Source organism: Gymnogyps californianus, chromosome Z (genome assembly GCF_018139145.2).
Source record: "Gymnogyps californianus isolate 813 chromosome Z, ASM1813914v2, whole genome shotgun sequence".
In the NCBI taxonomy this organism is placed as follows: domain Eukaryota; kingdom Metazoa; phylum Chordata; class Aves; order Accipitriformes; family Cathartidae; genus Gymnogyps; species Gymnogyps californianus.
The window spans coordinates 46,116,690-46,138,534 of record NC_059500.1 but is presented as its reverse complement, the minus strand read 5'-3'; the positions used below and the strand labels follow the sequence as shown (position 1 = coordinate 46,138,534).

The 21,845-nt window shown below is 39.6% G+C and overlaps 1 protein-coding gene across 1 annotated transcript in view; it reads right to left on the bottom strand.

Moving 5' to 3' along the window:
- Nucleotides 1-954: 954 nt before the first annotated feature.
- RORB (RAR related orphan receptor B) overlaps nt 955-21,845 on the bottom strand; it is a 37,631-nt gene continuing 16,740 nt past the window's right edge. Inside the window, exons 5-10 of the mRNA XM_050913594.1 lie at nt 12,232-12,353; nt 10,806-10,938; nt 8,745-8,852; nt 7,497-7,607; nt 1,599-1,711; nt 955-1,110 (exon numbers count right to left, since the gene is read on the bottom strand). Of these exons, the coding sequence (XP_050769551.1) occupies nt 955-1,110; nt 1,599-1,711; nt 7,497-7,607; nt 8,745-8,852; nt 10,806-10,938; nt 12,232-12,353 (743 nt within the window). The remainder of the gene's footprint in view (nt 1,111-1,598; nt 1,712-7,496; nt 7,608-8,744; nt 8,853-10,805; nt 10,939-12,231; nt 12,354-21,845) is intronic.

Sequence of the window (21,845 nt, the reverse complement as noted above, 5' to 3'; positions counted from 1 at the left end):
AATCTACTTTTTTACTCCATGTTTCAGATACTTTACTGACATCAGGTCCTACAATGTTCACTTTTATATATGCTCTATCCCTGTAACAGGGAAAAAATTCTAAAAAAACTTTTCCTCTCTCCACTAAAATCATCCAGACAAGGCTTTTGCGCCATTGATACATTCCTGATGTTTCATTTACAGACTGCACACATGCACTACATTACACATATCTCAGAAGTGATCCTGTCATTACACATCGGCAGCTGACAATTTAACTCTGACTGGCAAAGCAAATCTTGATTGCCCAAAGTAAATCTAATACGTTACTTGGAGAGTAAGAAATGCATGACAGCCGGGCTGAGCATCCTTTAAAAGTAGGCATGGGATTTTTAAGCTACAGCATGTATGCATATAATACCTACATATATATATATATATATAAAAGTATATAGCACATATATATATATATGTATTCCATACATGCACCATAATTTCCAAGACAGCTACAAATTTCCACATGCATTAAACTATCTAAAAACATAGAAATAGGCAAGTCTAATAAGTGAAATTTTCTTAAATTATATTTGAACAATAAACAGCAAGAGTAATACTGCAAAGTACTGCTCTATTCTCATGTATATCTACAATAAAATTCTAGGAACGGTTGTCTCCCAAAACATCCCTCAATAAAATAAAATTAAAAAAAAAAAGTAACACCCAGTGTCCTATATTTGTATATTCATTGTCAGTTCAAAAAAAAAAAAGTAAACAAAGAAAAGAGAAAAAAGACATCCCCACTCAGAGTTGCATATTTACATTCTTCAAACTGTAGCGGTGAAAAATAATTCTATTAAGTGCAGGACATTCCTAGTGTTGCAGTAGTGACATTTTTAATAAGTTCTTCATGAAAACATTTCTTTTTGTCTTAATAGTGATGCATTCCATGACTACGTGAAAATTCTATTATCCCCTTCACTTGCAGCCAGTGGTTGAGTCTGGATTGAAAAGCTCCTTGTATAATGGAGGAAACAGTGTGTTCACTATATCTGGATGAGATTGCTTAAATACCTGTAGTTTCTCTCCGTGCAAGTTGCAAAGTGCAGTAATGGTTGGTATCTTGGCTATTAACTGCGAGACATTAAAATAAAAAGAAAAGGAAGAGGGAGGAAGCAAATTTAGTATAAATTACAGTTTCCAAAATGAACTACATTAACATCTTTTTGGGTAAACTGAATGCAATACTCTGAACTCCATCAAAACTACTAAGCCAAAGGACCAAACATTGTTCTTACCATAAGAGGCTAAAAACAATTGTCCTGGAAACCTTAGACAAGTGCCAAAAATGCATTTAACAAGGAACTGCATCCAGGTATATTTTTTTAAGGCAGCCTCATTCTTGCTAGAGTACCAATTACAAAGACTGGTGGATTGAACAAAAAATGGAGTAAGAGGAGCCAGGGACAAGAGTAAAACAAGTACTACTTCTCCTATACGTTGCAAGCCCATAGTGTGCTGCTTTTAACTTACATTAATGCAGCAATACATGGAGAAATGGCTACAAAAAAAAAAAAGAATCACGATCAAGGATTGCTCAGCTCTTCATTTTAACAGTTTACCTTTGTCAAAGTCTCATCGTCGAGGTGGTTCTTCTGGATCACATGTTGAAGTGCAAAGTAAATCTTTTCCTGAAGCTTCTGGACCTTCCTTGGCTCTATTAACCAGGCTCGATCTGAGAAAAAGGAAAGCAAGAGCTAAAGTCAAGAATGCACAGATATGGGACATGCTCATGGATGAACACAGTGTCCTGTGCTGGCAAGCATTCACAGCAATCATAATTCCCATGAGGAAGGACTGCAGGATAATTAAGACATGGTTTCAGAGGCAAAGTCTCTTAATCATTAAAGGATCACCTGAGAGTTTATTTAACAGATACAAAATGTACAGGAACACAATGTTGGCTCTGCATCTCTTTGTTTAAACCAGGATGTTAGAGATAAAGATGGGAGTAGAAATGAAACAAGGCCCAACCATTTTATTATTCTCTGTTGGTACAATCAGTGTTATTCTAACTTCATACCGGCTAGGTGAAAAACATGTCATGTTATCTCAGTGTCTTAATACATAAATAATAAACATATTGATCAAAACAGTTCTTTGAAAATAATAGAATATAATTATTTAAAAATTAAAATAAAATATATCTCATTATTTAGTTGCCTAACATTTTGAGACCAAATATTGTATTCTGAATAAAAAGAAATAACTTGCTTCAAAAGAATTTCTTTAATAATTCAAAAGAATTATGAGTTGTTGCAATGTCTTGAAGTGCAAATTTCTCATTATTTAAAAATGTTCTCTTTTTAAACAACACAAAATAAAAGATTATCTGGGAGAATAACAGTTACAGACACAGTTGTTTGGAAACCTATATGGCTTCTACTGAACTCAAACCCCAAGTGTAGGAAGTCTTCCTTAAGATATATTCTCACAAGTCATAGTTTCTGGAGACAAACACACAGAAAGAGAAGTAGCAGACTCCAAGACAATTCCAAAACTATTAATACAGTGTGTTTACAGCACCATTAAACCTTCTGTTTTCCCATGCTGCAAACTTTTTTCTTCCTCCCTTTCTCCCTCAATCCAGACCAATTCTTGGGTATAGATTTTAGCTTTCAAACAGGAAATAAGAAAATCTATTTTATCACAGGGTATGAATCTTCATGTGCAAATTGAAAAGTGCAGGAAAATCTCTTTCACTTTCAGAGCTCTTTCACCCACTCCCAGTCACTAAAATAGTCCATAGGAATAATATAAATTGACCATTTCAGTGAGCACACATGCCACAGAGGCTGGAGCTGAATAGTATTTCTTCACAGGAGAAGCAGGATTCTGCCATTTGTCTGACTGTCTGTGGAGAGGGGTGTATGAAAAGTGTCCATCACCAAGTACTGTGAAAAGAGACAAAACCAAACCTCTCATGATGACAGACGATCAGGAAAAGAAAATAATCTTTTTGCAAAGCTTAGAGAATCATGCTCCCAGAAAGTAAGCCAATGGATCCTGTGCCACCAGTGGCCACAGAAACAGAATTAGCTGAGAGCACACACAGCATCTACACAAATAAGCACACAGTAATATTTAGGCTGTGCAGGTTAGGTGCCAAATTTTGTGCTATTGCAAGAACATGCCTTTCAATAGTGTTAAATGAAGGCCTATTGTGGCATTCTGGAGCTAAAAAGATTTATCATAGAGAGCAATCCTTAAAGATTTATCTTTATTTAAGATTTAAGAATAAACATAAAAATAGACTGAGGCTGTTGGAGGACAGGTTTAATCACTTATCTGTCATGGAGCATGCTGTGTATAACACAAGAGTTCTTAAGTTCATGACAAGAGCTGGGTGAAACTTTTACAACGGATATTAAGTTTGTCTCCCAATATGTGGTTTCTATCACCTGAAAACCATCTGCAAATTGGGCTGGAATTCCCCAGATACCTCTAGTTATATTCACAAAAGTGCAGGGAAAAGTCCATAGATCAGTGGCTACCCATACAGGATATAAGAAGCAGCGGTTCAATTCTGTGCTTTTCCTTTTAGATTTTGAACTTGTGTACCTTTAAAGAGGGCGCAGGCCACTAGGCTAGAGAATAGTGTAGGAAAGAAGATGAGGGACAACTTACAATACCTGCTTTTGTGAAAAGGAAGATGGAAAAAAGGAACATGGCCAGTCAGAATTTTGGAAGAGGGACTGGCACACAGGGGGCAGCCAGGTTAGTGTCTTACCGCCTGGCTCTGGCATGTTTGCAGGTGAAGATGCCTCTGCAACCTTTACTGGACTCCTTCTACAATGTTTTAACCTTTGAAATCAGAAATCAAGTTAAAGAATCACCTCCAAGCAGAGTGGTTAGGTCCACCCTAAAGTGGAAAATCTGGATTTGTGCTCTGAAACAGATGGAAAATGGGTCTGACACTGGGTTTTGCAACCTTAGCAATTGTATGAATTGACATTCTTAGGTCCCCTTACTCCTGATGGGACTGCTCTGTTTCCTGTAAACTACCTAAAAACTGAGATCAAGGGCACAAGATCACCTTTCAAGATGGTGGCTTCTGTAGAAAAGAAACTTGGATATGAGTACTTCCCATAGGGAATCTCTGTGTACCTATATTAGTGGATGGAAGGACTGGTGCAGGTACTTCTGCGAAGCAGTGCTTCATTTAATTTTTACATATGTTCCCAAGATGAAACACTTTATTGTGAAGAAACCAAAACCTCTAGTGCGGAAGGAAATTGCTTCGTCTATTGTTTACTGTTATCATTTTTAAGAAAATAAATGGCAAATTTCAGTGTCAGTTCAATCTGTACTGATTTTCCCTGCCTTCTCACTCCCAAACTTAGCAGCCCACCTGAAATGGGAATTATTTGCACAATCCAAATTTGCAGTCTTTTTATGGAAGAGAGATTGCTTTCAGTCATGTGCATGCTGCTGCAGCCCATCATTTCTTTCTTATTGCATCTTCTATGACTAAAGATACACATGCTTACAGACTACAGAAATAGGCAGTCAGCATGCATCAAGCACTTCCACCTTTTTTTTTTTTTTGGTGAAAGGAATAGGAGACACTGTATGTGTCCTCTTGTTTGCAAGTAGGAAAAAGCCAACTTGGATGTGAAATGGGGAACAGTGGATTATTGAAATATTTAATCTCGTAGCACCACCTTCAACCCTAAAGCTTGATTATAGTGAAAAAAAACTTGGAATTGCCTCTACTTATTTGTGCTACTTAGCAGAAACAGAAGCTGCTATTCAGGGGACACCCAGCTCTGATGTATATCAGGACTGATGTATATCAGGACTGAAATGCATTACTAGAGTTAATGGAGAAGCTTTTACAACACATGCCTGCAATATAGCTGGCTCAAAGCCAGTGCTGAGTCGCTAGCTTTTTCAAGTACTTAGTACAGCTGCAAGAGGTAGAAATGGGCGTGGATACTCAGGCAACATGAACTTCTGGCAGAATGCAAGAGATTTTGGTGCTTTGCAAACTAAAGGGACATATGTAGAACTGCAGAGCTGAATCAGAATTTTGATGTTGTCGTGGTTTAACCCCAGCTGGCAACTAAGCACCACACAGCTGCTCGCTCACTCCCCACCAGTGGGAAGGGGGAGAGAGTCAGAAGGGTAAAAGTGAAAAAACTCATGGGTTGAGATAAAGACAGTTTAACAGGCAAAGCAAAAGCTGTGCACACAAGCAAAGCAAAACAAGGAATTTGTTCACTACTTCCCATCGGCAGGCAGGTGTTCAGCCATCTCCAGGAAAGCAGGGCTCCTTCACACCTAATGGTTACTTGGGAAGACAAACGCCATCACTCCAAAGGTCCCCCCCGTCTTTCTTCTTCCCCCAGCTGTGTATGCTGAGCATGATGTCATATGGTATGGAAAATCCCTTTGGTCAGTTGGGGTCAGCTGTCCCAGCCATGTCCCCTCCCAACTTCTGGTGCACCCCCAGCCTGCTCGCTGGTGGGGTGGTGTGAGAAGCAGAAAAGGCCTTGACTCTGTAAGCGCTGCTCAGCAATAACGAAAACATCCCTGTATTGTCAACACTGTTTTCAGCACAAATCCAAAACATAGCCCCATACTAGCTACTATGAAGAAAATTAACTCTATCCCAGCCAAAACCAGCACAGATGTCCATCTAATGCCTACCTGCAGCTAAGTACATTTCATAAATTACTTGATCCAAAATCCATTAAAATCAATGGGAAACGTTCCATTACTTGAACAGGTTTTGCCAAGGCCTAAGGCACAGGACACTGAGATCCTAGAAGCTTTCTGCGACCAGATTTTGTTGAACAGGGCTATAACTTGTTCTCCTTTCCAGGATTACCTGGGAGACAGAAACGTGACTTCTTTTCAATTTGGCTAGAAATTACATAATGGAATTCTCTTTCTCCCTACAGATGAGATGCCTCCATCTGATCCAAAGTACTTTGAAGTCAGCTTCGAAAAGATCTTGTTGCTTCTGTCGGTTCAGCTAACTCCTACTTTTCCTGTTCCTAACTGTAAGAAAATAAACTGAAGAGTAAAAAACCTCCAGCTGTTACAAAAGAGAAATACAGATCCTGCTTACAAGGGTCCCACCACCCTCTTCCTGCTTCCCTTGGCTTCATAATGTGAAGTCAGGTGGAAACACTGAAACCATCTTCTGCAGTCTCTGTTAACATCTTACTGAAGAACTTCACAGCCCAGACCCCAAACAAATTTCCAGGTTGTCTTCAGCTTTGCACTGAGTCAGTCTGCTGAACAGGCCACTAATGCCAAGCAGGAACAAGCACTGGCTGCACATCTCTGTCATGGTCACAGCTTTGGTCTTTTCAGACTAAGGGAGGACTGATGGACAGGGACCCCTCGGGACACTGCAAGCCTCCTGTCCCAGAGGAAGTCAGGGCACCTGGGGGACAGCACGCAGGCAACTCTCACCCCTTGCGCACAGTTGGGACACCTCTGAGGTGGAAATGGTGGCTGTTTGGAAGGTCCTCTCTGGAACATCCTGGCCCAACACCATGAAGAGCCACCAGCTCAACCATTTCACCTCTGAGCAGGTGGCTGCAAGAACTGCTCAAAGGGAAAATAAAAGGAGCAGAGTCCTTTCAGTGGGTGTCATTAATGATGAGAATGAACATGTTGACACCATCTGTGCTAGTTTAATTCTGCCTAACATAATCTCCACCACAGATGTGCAAAAGGGCAAAGTGACCTAGAGGAAGTCTTCAGCAGAACAGGCTGGAAAAATAATTCATGGTGGGATTTTTTATAAAGGCCTTTCAAGAGGCTACTCTTAGTGGGAACTGGGGGTCTACCTCCCCTGAGGCATGTTAAAAAATCCCACACTAAACTGTGAGCTTATCTACTAGATCTACCTTCTGAGTCAATTCAATCACAAAAAGCTCTTTTCTGTGGTCAGACAGCCAGCACTCACTGGATGCATGCTTGCCTGTGCAGAGTTATGATACATGAATACATGAGAAAGAGCATGTTGCCCCTGGAATCACCACCTCTCACCTCGAGCTAAATTCAGACAGGACCTCATACAGATTTTTACTGCTCATGTTCTTATACACACAGAAAAAGCCCATCATAGTTAGGGACTATATAACCTGCTCAGGGCTGTGAGGTTTGAGCTCCCTGAAAATGCTAGGAGGAACAGGCACCTCCTTGAGCATGATGCTTCTCTGTATGTGGTCTGGAGGAACGCCAGCCTGCACTGCTTGTCTGCACAATCTTGCTCCATGTCTGTTACCCCCCCCACTTTGGATCTATTTCCAGTATGTGCAATTCCTGACAGTCTACCAAAAAGAGTGAGGTATATTTGGGTAATTCGGGTATTCTTCCATTGCTTAATACATTGCTTAATGTTGCTTAACACAGCTTAAACAACTGTTTACGTAGGTAGAAATAGAGGTGGACAATGATGAAAAAAAAAAATCATTGTGGTGTTTGGAATGAAAAATTACCTGGTGATATCAGAACAGCAGATGAAAACAAGGCAATCTCCTCCTCAGTCAGCTGTAAGGAACATAAATTCTTTGCAAAGTCAAATGCTTCATTCACCAGATCATCAGAACCTGCAGACCACAGAGGACAAAATCAATGCTAGAAATTTATCAGCTGTTTAACCTGCCATGAAAAGTGGATTGTTTTGGTGTCAAAAACAGTTGTGACTGAATGTCTGTGCTTCTAAAACAAGTGCCTTTCATCAGCTATTAAAATTCCATCTACCTCAAAAATGTATCACTAAAGCACCCATTGAAGCATAAAAATTATCAATAATTAGGGGCATGTCCTGTACAAAAATTGCACAGACATCTTAGAAGAGGGTTTTCTTTTCTCAATGTGGAAAGAAATGCTATTTCTAAACAGATTTTAAATCTAAGAGGTATGAATGACCAGTCCTAAATAACTTTCACATATATAATTTTATTAATTTAAGTACAAATATTTATGAAAATTTGTGAAAACATCATAAAGATCAAAATAAGTCAACTAATGCACATTCATAAATGTTTTAAACTTGTAAAGTAGTGTTACATTTATCCATATGCAAATAAGATAAATATATAACTATATGATAAATATATACATTTGAAGGAAATATCTCTCTGAGTTTAGTCCTGAATAAATTTCTGATAATGTATTAGTCTCATGGATGGGCAAAAGACATCCATTTAGCTATTAACATTTCAGGTAGCACTCAATATCATGTTGAGAAATGAAGCAGTTGTTTCAATACATGAATCTAAATGACCTTAAAAGTTTTAGGCAAAACAGTATTTTAGGTAAGTCCTTGTCTATATTTTGTAGTAATTCATCAGTTTAGTCCCCTCATTGCTGGGGCTAAAATTGCCTTCTACAGGATGTAATTAGTGGGAGTGATTTGATATATATCAAGCATAACTGAACTGTGAAGATAAACTGCTTGGCTCCTGCCATAAACTCATGTTTTATCAAAACTTACAGATGGTAGAGTAAGAAATCTATCTGAAAAACCTTCATGCTGCTCTTTTTTATTAGAGAAAAACACCTATCACTGCTAGCAGCTAGTGGAGTTACCTTTTTACTTTTTCAGTTTCAGCCTAGAGATTTGGAGGTTTGGGCATTCAACATTTACTGGAGATTTTCACTGTGGGTCACTGTTTTCAGGAAGACAAATCTGTCATTATGTGGCTCAATGTAATTGGTTGAAAAGAAGACGACCAACATACCCAAGGCTTTAAACATTTGCATCCCTCCATACTTTCCTTCAAACAGAACAGTATTGTTGAGTGGGTTGAAGGCACGGCACATTCTCACCAAAACCACTTCCAAGCAGCCTATCAGACATGAAAAAGAGAAAAAGTACCACACATTACTGCAAAACATCAGAATATAGGAAATTTCAAGAAAATATTTAGGAAGACATCAGTCATTAGAAACATCAGCAGGGATAGACACTCTTTGAAGGCATCTAGATGATATGTCTCTGAATGAGAGAAAAAAATATTTCTGTCTGCTTTGAGAGAAAAAATATTTGTCTGCTTTGAGTATAGAAATGGGCAATTTCTGGTCCAGCCTAACCACCTATTCTTTAGGTTGATTTTCCCCCCATTGCAGCAAATTGGCAGCCTGGACTTAGTCTGAATTTAGACCTGGGCAAATATTTTCAATTTGAAATATTTTAACCTGAAAATTAGGCATTTATTGAAACTCCTTTTTAATAACTACACCTTTTTTATACAAAAAAGCGGCTTCATTCAACATGTATATAAAACCCAGCTTCATTTGGCTGGAGGGGGAGAACATCACAAAGTGGTTTTAGAGAGAAAATACAAGTTAAAGTACCGTCAAGAACATCCCTAAATTGGGTTTTACTTTTGTTTCCCTTGTTTTTCTTTCAGGTTGGGGAATAGCCAAAGGAACCTTCTTTTTTTCTCTTTATCTTTCCCTATTATTTCCTAACTGCAAAAATATACAGTTTGGGAAAATGAAGGGAAAAATTTTAAGCATCCCTTAACTGAATCCAAATCTCTTGTAAGAGAAACTCTGAATCTGAGGATTCTTTTGCAGATGTGCTTTTGAGTGAAAAGTCCTGATTTTCTAACTCCTGCTCAGCATTAACAGCAAAACAGAAGATAAAACCTGACATATTTATAAATGCTGAAGCTAAACAGAGTTGTCCAACAGTACAGTCAAATATAATGGTTTCTTTTGCTGAAGGTGCAGTTGTGTTGTTAGCTTTGCCAGCCAAATGAAGGAAGTTATTCGGGGTGCACCGGCATCTGCAGAATTTTCAAAATTAGTACAAGCTTTAAAAAAATATTTCTTGTGCTACGACTCTGTTTTTCCAGGAGATTGCCTACGTGTTCCCAGGGTCTCTGTATCCCTTCCCTTTGCACCATCTCAGTCCAGGCCCACACTGAGCCACAGTCCTCTGGGTACAGAGCGCTGAATCACACTGGCTTTCAGCCTTAATGAAGAGCTCTCTCTTGAAATAGGAACCACTTCTTATGCTTTAACGAGCAGCCTCACACAGCATCCTGCCTTTTACAGATAGAGGGAGCAAGAAACCGATATGACAGGGTAAATGCAGCTAATTACCAGTCGCGGTTCACTTGGTCATACCATTTTGTCCTCCTGAGTTTGGCGGTGTTACTACATAGTCACGATAAATCTTGTCATGATTCTTCCGGAGGACAGAAATTACTGAGTCCCGTGACAGGGAAGGAAACTCTTTTCCCCCTTGCCCTTATGCACACACGTGCACAGCCAGGCACGCACAGAGAGCACGGCTGGAGCACACTGCTGTAATCCGCTCTCATTTATTCTGAAACCAACTGGCACCAGCAGGGATTTTCCCTCCTGTGCACTGGCTGGAGGGTATTTCTGTAGTCTCATTAAAAAGATTAGAGATGACCACAGAGGCAAGTCCCAGTGAGCCTGTGTTCGTTTCACTAATGACAAGTGGGGATTTTACAGGGTGGCAGATGACTGATTCGACCAGCTCAATTTGCAGGGTCCTTCCACCACACGTCAGGTTGGAGACTGCAGTTTCTGCAACGACTGTGTGCGTGCGTGTACTTAATAACCACAACCGACTGTAGAGGGAAGGGGATCAGAAGGCAGTAACATGATTAATGTGGAAAAATACGGAAGGGTTAATGCAGCTAATGAAACAGACTGAAATTAGGGCTCCTTCAAAATTAAAATAAGTTGCACAACAAGACAGCAGGGCACATTTCTAATGTGCCGGATGCTAAACCAGTCTCAAGCCTCTGGCAGTTACCCACCTGACTTAAGGAGAAGAATTTGGTCATTCTGGCAGAGCTCCATGAAGCCTGTTATGCGCTTCGCAAACTCCACCACGTACTGGATAGCGTGGGTGATCTGAATGGCACACTGCTGCCACAGAGCTTCTCTGGTCTTCCAGGAAAACACACACGGAAAAGCAAAGCAGTGAGCAAGCGGGTTCATCAGTGCATTAAGTTCTTCAGGTGGCCTTGCAGAAAGGCGCACTCCTCAGACTCCGCCCCTACCCCCAGGCAGAGCTAGCAGCATCTCTGCTTCTCAAGGTACCCGACACTGTTCATTAGAAGGCTGTTTTCACAAGCCGATTGCCCCAGTGATCTGAACTCTGGCATTGCCTCTTCCAAGGGGCAGAATGCATTGTCCGATGTCAAAATGTGATTCTAACGTCGGCGTTTGTGCAAGATAGACAAACAGTGGCACAAACAACGGAAACATCCCAGAGTACTCTTAGGGAAGAAGTAGCACAGTGCTATTAATTTATCCAAAAGAATATTTTTGCTTGTTTGAAACTTAAAATAATATATAATTAAAGTATCATTGCAATCTGAACACTGATTGCATCAAAATTTTGTCTCCTTGATAATAATTTTCCCTGCATACCCAAGTGTGCAAATGTAAACGGATGCTCTTGGTTTGCATGCCACAGCTCTGCAAGCTGTGGTGTGTTTTTATTCTTGCTAGTGCTGCATAGCCCCTCAGCTTTCAAAGAACAAGCTGGAGTCTCTTCTGTCTCTTGCATGATCAGCTAATGTGTCAACTGAAATCTGACTGAAGAATCATTGCTAGTGATGTCAGTGCAAGAGGCACAAAGATTTCTGTTGACTGGACTACATCTGAAGACATGCCAGTGGGAAATAGTCTGAACTTGACCTGAGAATTGCAGAGGTAGAACAAAAATGTAGTGTAATGAGATCATTTTTCAATCCCAGTTTTGAACAACTTCAATTTAAGGAGTGCTTTCAGTTTGTCATTATCTATCGTCTATAAGTGACACATATTTGTTATTCACATAAAAAGGGGATGTGTTTTCAAAATTATAAGGAAACAAAGTTAGGTTGTCTTATTTTCTTAAAATCCTTACAACAGAGGATCCAATTCTGACCACATTAAAGTCAACTGAATTTCTGCATGAAGTTTAGACCTGTGATAACCAGCAAAGCATGGAAAGCTGGATTCCATAACCATGCCCAAGCTTCGACATTAGCAAACATCCCAACATGCTGGAAAGTTGCTGCTTCTTTTTATGAAATGTCACTCCTTTGCTTTCAGTAATGAGCTCCTCAAAGGTATTTAAAAGCCTATTTTGACCTATATGAAACTCATCAGCATATCCTTGCCAGATACATTACACTGTTAACAATTTCAAACCACAGGGAGCAGAAGAAAAAGCATATTATAGGATTGTACCTTGCTCTGGTAAACCTTAATTTCTTCATATGTGTGGGTCTGCCACGCTAGCTGGTGTAGTTCCTCCATTGTATATTGACATGTCTCCAAATGAGATTTAATGATATTCTGTGCAATTCGATCTGCAAAGAGAATAAAAAATAGCTTGCATGAAACAGTGAACAGTGATTTGCAATAGCAAAATGTTGAAAACATTAAAGTTGTTGGAAAATGTAGATTAAAAAAAAATAAATCTTTTCTTTCCAATGCTACCTTTCTCATTTTTTTTTATTTCTGAGGATGACTGTTGCAAAATGTTTCAGTATTCAACCCAAAGCCAAACAATGCTTGACAAATAGTGGATCTGCACATGAAAATAACAATGAATCTTGTGAAACTATTCAGACTCTTTCATTCTGGAAGTGAAATTTTTTTTCCTGTGTTTAAATAAATGTCATTTGGAGACCCTGGTTACTTGATCACTTCTGTCTGCCCCAAGCCTGTGCAGCTGCCCAGCTCTCACCGCTCAATCCTGACATGGACATTTGCATTACTTTGGAGTGACTCATATCAGAGAAACAGGAAACAGGCCTCTTCTCTTTTTCTCAAGTTTTCTCAGCTGGATCAATTTCTGATTTAGCTCGATGAATAGGAACATGGAGACTGGTGCTAGCAAAGGGTGAAATCTAGAACTAGTATCCTGGGTTTTAGGAGAGATGGGGGGAATAGATCTCACATACAAGATTAAGTTACTTCAAAGTTATTCTGAAATTGCTGCCTTAGAAACTACTGCTTAACATGGAATGCAAGACGCAAGGGGAAAGGGAAGCATTCAGTGCTGGCCTGAGATTCCACTGCAACTAAGAGTAAACTTCTCAGGGAAGTAATTTAAAGTAGATTTTTGCCCTTTAAGCCACTTGAGTGGATTAAAAAGGTTTTTGCAAAAACTTCCAGCATGAATTCATTAGCACTGGAAGTTGAAATGTCTTGATAAAACATGCTATAGAAAAGTGATGATTTCTTATTTTGCAGCTTTGAGACCTGTACGTCTAATGAAACTCAGTGCTTCAGCCTGAAGACATCACTTAAGCTGAATACCTTTTAAACAACAGAACAAAGTCGAAGTCACAGAACCGAACTGAAGCCCTTGTGACAGAACTGGCATTTCACAGAAAACATGTTTGTCAAAGAAGGAAAGAACATTGACAATGCATTAGCCAAACCTGAGCATGGGAAGTAGAAAGAACTAGGAATGTCATCATTTACTCATTCATAACCTCAACAGTTTGCATACAGTGGGTGGATCTGGTGCTTGGAGTCCCAAAATAAGACTGTTTCTTTGGCCAAATGTTGACTGAATTTAAAAGCACCAGCAAGAAAGAAAGCTGAAAAATGAATGTAAACATGTATATGCTCCCTGCAATCACTGCTATAGGAGTGTTATTTAAAGGAGAGACGCCTGTGCTACTGTCACAGTTAATAAGCTGAGACTCAGTGGAAAGGCGCTGAAGAAAACATAAAAGAGTACCAGGTTTTTGTAGGAACAATAAAACCTGCTCAATTCAATCTTTACAGGTATCCCTTTAAAGGTCAACACTATCTTTAGGTTTCCTGATGGAAGAATTGACTCAAGCATAAAGATAACTAAAAGTGTATATTAGTGAGTACAGGGATCTATCCATTGTTCTTTTATGGAAGATTGGATGTAATTCCTAACCCATGAAGGAAAGCTGTTGCATTTTATAGTAAAAACCTTGCAGATAAATGGGCATGTTGGAATAAAAGGATGAACAGATTTTTTATAAAGGATCAACAAAGGTTTTTTTGCTTTTCTTTAACCAAGAAAAGCAAGTAACCCCCACCTTTTTTAGAAAGATCACATTTCAGATATTTACCCCCATATTGTTCTATTTAAAGTATAGTTTTAACAATGTCAGCTTGTTGGAAACATCCTTAGCCACCCTAAACCTGACTGCAGAAGTTAAGCTCAAGCTATAGGTTTTGTCATTTATGTTCCTGGAAGGATTTAACCAGATAGAACTGAGGTATGGTCAGAGGAACATTTAGGCCTTGTATCTAAAACACCAGTGAAAGAAGTATGATTTCCACTTGTATTACAATTCTGCAGCCTGAATGGTGAAGGATTTTGCTCTCTGCACCTATTGGCTGGTTTTTTCTCTCTTACGCTTCCTAGCCCATCTCTCCTAGCCTCACCATGTGTTACAAAAGCTGGAACTATTCACACTCTTGACATAAAGAAAATGCTTGCAATAAATACCTCAAATACTTTAATATTACTGCACAGACAGATTTTGAATCAGATAAGGAGACCTGATGCCAGCAATATGAAAATAAGACCTTTTCATTTCACTGACCTCAAAATATACTTGATTAACAGTTCTACTTTACTGCAAAGACCCTCAGCTCCACTCCTTTTCCTACCTTTATGTATTTACCTTAGGACCGAAGAGCTGACAAACTCTTCAGGGTTTTGTAGGGATGGCATCCTGTGTTTTACCCCCATACATCTTTTCCTTATGTACTCATGCTTATGTTGAGCTGACATTAAAACCCATTTAGATGTGCGAAGGCCTAGGGCAATCGGAGCAAGTAGCAGCTCCGAATGCTGACATCCAAAGAGGAATCAGGTGCAAGACAGACTTGAAACTCTTGCGCCGCAGGCTAGGCAAGGCTGAGTGTGTGATGGAAAGGGTACACTGGGTCTCAGGGGAGGAAGGGACTGCTCATTCAGCATAAGCAGCAGAGGAGGCTGCTTACTTACACTCAATGCTGGAGTCCCTGGAAGGAGCTTTATGCAAATACAGCATACGCTGGGTGTGCAGAGCTGACATGATGCAAAAAGTAAAAGAAGTATAAGCTTGTTTTGGCTTCTCAGATGGTCCAGCAACAGAAGATCCAGTGCAGACAGAGCAAAGAACATCACTCTCAAAGGGTTTCAAAGACCACAGCCTTTTTTTCTGACATTTTCAGATTTTAGCATCTTTTCGCTAATGAAGTTGGAATCAGTACACATCTCGGCAAATCCCGTGCAGAAAGAAGTTCCTAAACCACTGGGAATAATGTATTGACATCTAATGTAAACCTATCCTGTCACATGGCATAGGTACTGTGCTGTACCCAAAATATGATACATTTCTGTGAGACCTGGCAGCTCTGAAGCACTACTGGCAACCGAGTTCAACAGATTAATTCTTTTAGTAGAACTAGAAAGAAAGGGACAATGAGGAAAGAAAGCAAACAGCTTCATACAGCGGGAGGAGAGCTTTTGCCTTGATGCAGAGGCTGTGGCCTCAACCCTATGGAGGTACCCTGCTGGGGTGATGCTCAACAGCTATGTCCCTCCTGTTCTCCAGGACAGAAGAGTCCACCAAAGTTACTCCATGCATCAAGTCTTGACTTTTGTTCTTTTTTTTCAAAAATCTTGAGCCCGAGATTTCAAGGGTCCCCTTACACTGGGAAGCTCCACACACGCAACTAAGAATCCTGTTTGGATGGGCTGCAAGGACTATAGAAGACAACTCCATTTTTGTGACTACAATGTGAACTGCATTTCTGCTTGAAATATTGTCAGCCTCCATTTTACAGAAGTTACAGCAGGTTTGCAAGGTTTGCTTTATGAAAAGGAAAACAAAAGCGATGATGCTGGCCACTCAGGTGTGAGAATCAAAGTCTGCAACATTTTATTTTACAAGCACCAACTGCTGCAACTATTGAGTGGAAATTAATAATTCCAACCGAAAGAATTACTGAGCCTGCATGATAATACACCACCAGCATTATAATAACTACAGTTGTAAACTGCAGGATTTGTAAAGCTTATCTGCCATAGTATGTAAACGCAAATGTAGACTTGGTGCTTCACTCCTCCCTTTTTGTTTATATACTGGGTTTATTATATTAGGGCTATATGTCTTACCATGCATCATGATCACTTGATACTACACGATACCATGGGGAATCTGAAAGCCGCAGCATATCCTGGCAGATTGACTCCGTCTGGGAAACATGGCCCACAGAAAATAACATGTTCCCAGTGTCTGAACTCCATCATGGACTGTGACACGGAAGCCTTTACATTAGATAGCTTGGTTCTAAATTTGAAGATTTTTTAGTATTGGTACCCTGAAATTTTCATGGAAAGCAGACCCTTTTTGTACAAATGCTATGTTTCATTAAAAAAAAAAAGTCTAGAAAAAAGTATTTGCTTCCAGAGAGATAAACCAGAAACAACATACTCAATCAAGAAAATAGTCAATAGTTGTAACCAATATGAGGTCTTGAAAAATCAGAAATACTCAAACAAGAGATATCGTGGAATGACAACTTATGTTTCATTTCTGTCCTGCATATATCTGACTGGTTTTCTATAATGACCCACTATTCTAGCTGTAAAGTCTCGTCCATTCTTAGGGGTGACAAGGAAACCTAGATATTGTTGGTTGGTGTGGCCAGAGAGCAGAAACCTGAGAGGCTGGGCTGGCCTCCGCACCCCACAGCAGGTGGGAATGCTGCCATTCCTGTCACAGCAGCTTGGGTACTGCTAGTGGGGCCCCGAAAGGTGCCAGGTGGATGGGGAGATAAATTAGTGGGGATTTTGCAATGAAGCAGTGTAGAAAACAAGTCAAATGCATAGTAGCAGATGTCCAGAAGAAGCTGAAAATTGTACATCAGGAAGCTGAAGGACTATCTTTCAAAAAGATTTGTTCTCTTTCAGAGAAAAAATTCTGGGTTTCTTGAAAGAAATACTGTGTGCGTGTATGTAATTTTATGATCTGCGACGTGCAACTTGTCAGACAAGATGGCATCAATGCCTATGACTAGATGGAGCAACAAAAATGTAACAGAAAGATGTACATGTACTGTGGGTGAAACAAAGGCTGTACAATGTGCAAGGGAGCATGGTAACAGAATAAACAAACATCTACGGAACGTGCTCCTGGGCTTGTGGCTCGGTGGTTACAAATTAGGCTGTTGAGGCCAATACCTGAAAAAGGCCATGCGCAAATATTGACGGGAACTGTCCTGAAGCATTACAAGGGATCTCAGTGGTGCTAGCAGAATTAAATGAAGCTATCAGCGAAAAGCAGCATCTGACGGGTGAGATGCAGGATATAGGACATAGTCAAGATAGGGATGAGGAGGACCATGAAAGATCAATGCTGTTTTAGCAAAAGAAATGGCTTTTAAATTTGGCCTGGCCTACCTAAAACTACAGAGAGAACAAAAAGACTTGATTCTGTGAGGATGGCCCAGTGAACAGTGAAGTAAGCTATACCACAATTAGTGCAACAAATCCATCCTTGTTTCCTACAAACTCGTCAAATATCTCTTGCCATTCCTTCTCTGACCTCCCATCCCACGTGTCTGGCTGGGTAAGAGGCACCATGAACGTGTATGAGGGGCTGGTCTGCTCCGGCCAATTGGCCAGCAGCCACCGCCTTTTGGGGTGAACATGGGCCTGGGTCACAGCTTCTGCCTTTCCTTAAGGTTCTCTGTCTCCTTCACCTGCTGAGTAGCTTCTTTTCCAAAGCCTGTGGGAACCCAAGTGACTAAGACTTCTGCTTCCCTTCATTGAAGCTGGACAGTAGCTAAAGAAGTATTGGACTTTCCTGACAGAAGGACTGGGCAGACAGCAAGACTGCAAAAGCCCTATTCCACCAGCAAAACAGGCCAAAAGCATACGTTGCAAGGGAAGAGCAACAGTGCACAAGCTGTACACCTCTCGCACAAACTTGAGACTACAGCTCACAACTTCCAGAACAGCAGATGACCTTTTCTGTTTCCAGTTTTGGCTGCTCTGCTGGGTTCTTGTTTTTCTTTTTTTCCCTTTCTTTTTTTTTTCCCTACTGTAATTTCTTATTTTAGATTTCAGTAGACACCTCACAAAAGGCACTCTCGAAAGGTTATGATAGCTCAAACATGTATTGCACCAGTGGGTTAGGAGCTGCTTAAATCCTAAGTACATACAGAAAACTGAACATTGCAACCCAGATAGTATAAATCAGCACAGCACAGACCTGCAGGGGTCTATCATCAGCTGATGAGTCAGTCCTGCCTTTTTCAGACATTTCCTTGTAATATTCGGAGATCTCAAACCACAATACTGAGGAAAAACTCCAACTTGGGGTCAAGTACAATGCCGGTGGGGATGGGTGTAATAACTCCGTGGACTGCACACAACATTCACCAGCTGTGAATTTGGCCTGCTAAGTGGAAATTATCCACAGTACTCGGCAGTGTCTGTTTCCTACAGGCTCTTTAGTTCTTTCATTTGTCTCTCTTTTCTCAGGAGAGACTCTAGTTTTTCTCAGCATTCCCTTCTTCTGCACTGGGAACTGAAGAACTTTGAAGTGTGCCTCCTAAAACACTGATAATCATCCTCAATTAAAATGAATAATGAATTTTTAATTTGCCACTTACCCTTAGGATCCAGTTGAGTAGCTAAGAGCTCATCTCAGCTTATATCCTAAGTTGAGCTCTCGCAGGGATCCACTTTGAATTAATGCTGCAATAACCCCACAGCTTTGGCTGGCTGCTGTAAGCGTGCATATCAGTTCGTACAACTATCAAAACTCCAGCTAGACATTCTAAATAAAATCTCCATTCTAGGACCCAAAGTAATGCCAAGCTAGTATCAGATCAACACTCTTCCGTACCCTAATTCAAGGGTATTATGACTGCAAAATGAAAAGTTTTGCAAACTAGTTTCATTATACAGATTACTTCAAGAAATTCTTAGACAGTTAGTAGAGGCAGTGATGCAGGGAATAAAGCAAAAGTATGTCTTGTGGTTGCTGTCAGATATGAATAATAGGTCTCAATATTTTTAAATAAATTGGCTGAAAAGTCTGAACTTTTTTTTCAGAAAAGTAGGAACACTTTTTTCTAAAAGTGGTTGCAAAAAGCTCATCCCATTTTTAATCTGTCCCTAGCATTCTCACTGTCATAATGCACAAAAGATTTCCCTTTCAAAAACTGTTATAGATAGACTAGCAAGTTTCATAACCTCCATTTGTTTAATAAATTTGTAACACTACACAATATGCAGCCTAGGAAGATGATATGAAACATTAAAACACTCATATGAGACTAGAAGTGCTTGAATTTAGTTCAGGAATAACCCTCCCTTGTGTTCAAGTTATTGAATGCTTACTGTCAGGAACAGATTGCACATTGAGGCAATGTTATGTGTGTGAATTCTGTATTTCCTCTCTCTCCCTTCAAAATAAATCAGTGTTTCATTTGCCTTTCAAAAAAATGCTAATAAATTACAAGAAATGACAATACAATTGAATGAAGTCCTAATCTGGAAGAACCTAGAGGATGGACCCAGAATTCTGTTAAATCCTAGAGGATCTTTATAAATGCTTAAAGGTCTCCACTTAATAATACTTTTCCTGGGTCTCAGCCAATTTAGTAAAAACCGTATATTTTGTACTAATTAGAAATCATTTAGCTGGCAGCAAAAGCACTAACCAAGGCAATAGCTAGAGCTTACGGGACATAGACTCTACAGGCACTGTATAATTATCACAAATTTATAGAGATGAGCTGTTTCCTAACATCTTCCAGCATAGCTTACACAAAGAGATCTTTATATTAAAATTGAGACTGTTCTGAAACAAGAATGTGGTTTCATTTATTACAATTAAGCAAACATTGCTGGGAGTGGACATTGTTCACTATGAAACCTAGAAATATGCATGGAACAATTGCAATATTAAGAGTTTTAAACTAGGATTGGAAGGATTTGCCCTGTCATATTCTGCAAAAGGCTGGGAGAAGTTAGACATACGTTTTAGCACTTCTTTCACTGTTGCAGGCTTACATTTAGCTTTTTATAAAGATTTTAAGCAATCTAGGTATAGAAATGCTTTAAAAAGTAACGATAAAACATTCTACGGTGGTTCTATTTTCCTGTAGTATGGCAACTGAATCAGATCAAAGTGGTGTCAGCGTATAGTGTCAGAAAGTGAAACAATTTGGTTATCATAAGCAATGCCAGAGGTTTCACTGATCAAAAGAAAAAATGTCCATGCAGTCAAAAAGGAACACAAGACAGTGCTCCATGCCTTAATATCTTGCTTTAACTATTCCAATTTACACGTGACTTTCATCCCTGCAAGACTACCGCGCTATAAAAATTGTGTTCCGATAATCAGTTTCAGCATTTTTCTGAGCCCTATGTCTTGTTGCATTGTATTTTTCCACTAAACACATCCATGTTCCTCTCCCATGTGTTTCACTCCAACTTTTCTCATATCTTTTCACTCTTGTATAAAAGAATTGTTGCTGTTCTGAGACATAAAGTGTCAAAACTGAATGGACTGAAGAAAGACATCATTACCTATACAGCTGGGAACATCACAGACTGCATAACAAGCAGAATTACATTATTCTCAAGAATAAGGTGGAAAGTAGTGAAAAGCATGAAGTGAGTGATGAAATCTGCCGGCCAGAAGGCATGCAGTGTGAAAAAGTGAACTATGGCCTTGGGGAGTCAAACTTAAGATGTTGCATGGGTACTGAGAAAGAAAAAAATCTGTAAAACCAAACTTCTGTTGGCTTCCTTGTGCCTGAGGATCAAAGAACGATCGAACAATGTTGTCCAGGATGACAAAGAAATACAGTATGGACCCCAGATTAAACTCTCAGAAAGCACAAGATAAGTATGCATATTGTCGGTGCTGACTGCCCAGAAACAACATACACAAACATTAAGGACAAGGGAGCATTGACATTGAGATAAAGGGGTTGCTCAGATGAGGAAGTAAGCAACATATCACTAGTAATTCAAACCACACCAATTTTTGCAGATAGTATGCCACTTCTGTATACTACAGTGATTCCTCAATTGTCACTGCCTTGCCCTCCTGATTCTCGTCTGCAGTGCTATGTTTGCCTCCTCGTGGGTTGTGCGTGAGACAACCCTGCAAGACAACATCCTTCACATGCTCTGGCACCTGCTCTGGCCTTCTCTTTCTGAGGGTTTCTTGCAGAAAGCCAGTTACCATTTCTTCTGCTATTGACATTGCTGCTCTGAGGCATACGATAGGGAATCAGCCAAATGGCTATTCCTACAACTGGCAGCAACAGCACACCTCAGTACTCGTTATACCATCAGCTTTACATTGATGGTTTTGTGTAATTTCTAATCTGACAAGATTCACAGCACAGTGCTATTCCTGAGAAAATTGTCATGATATATGGTAATATATGGGAAGTATGATATGGTATTTTACATATTTTGACTGCTACAAATGGTTGCTTTCTAACTGCTTTTTGGATTTTCAATAGAATGAACATATTTTGTCAATTTGGTTATGCAAGAAAATGTTCATATTGTTTGAGAAAAGGACGAATTTTATATAATTGCTTTAATGGATTAGAAATGTACTCATGTTAAAGAACTATATTATCAAGCTTTAGAAATGTAAGCTATAGACAAAGTTGTTTTCAATACCATTTAATGCATCTTTTTAATTCATTCGTAAAACAATCTGAAAAGTAAGTAAAACAGAACAAAAGATCACAAAATGTTCCCCATCCTCAACCTCAGTTAAAAGATGTCACTGATTTTGTTAATTTCATTGCTTAATCCAGCTGCTTATATT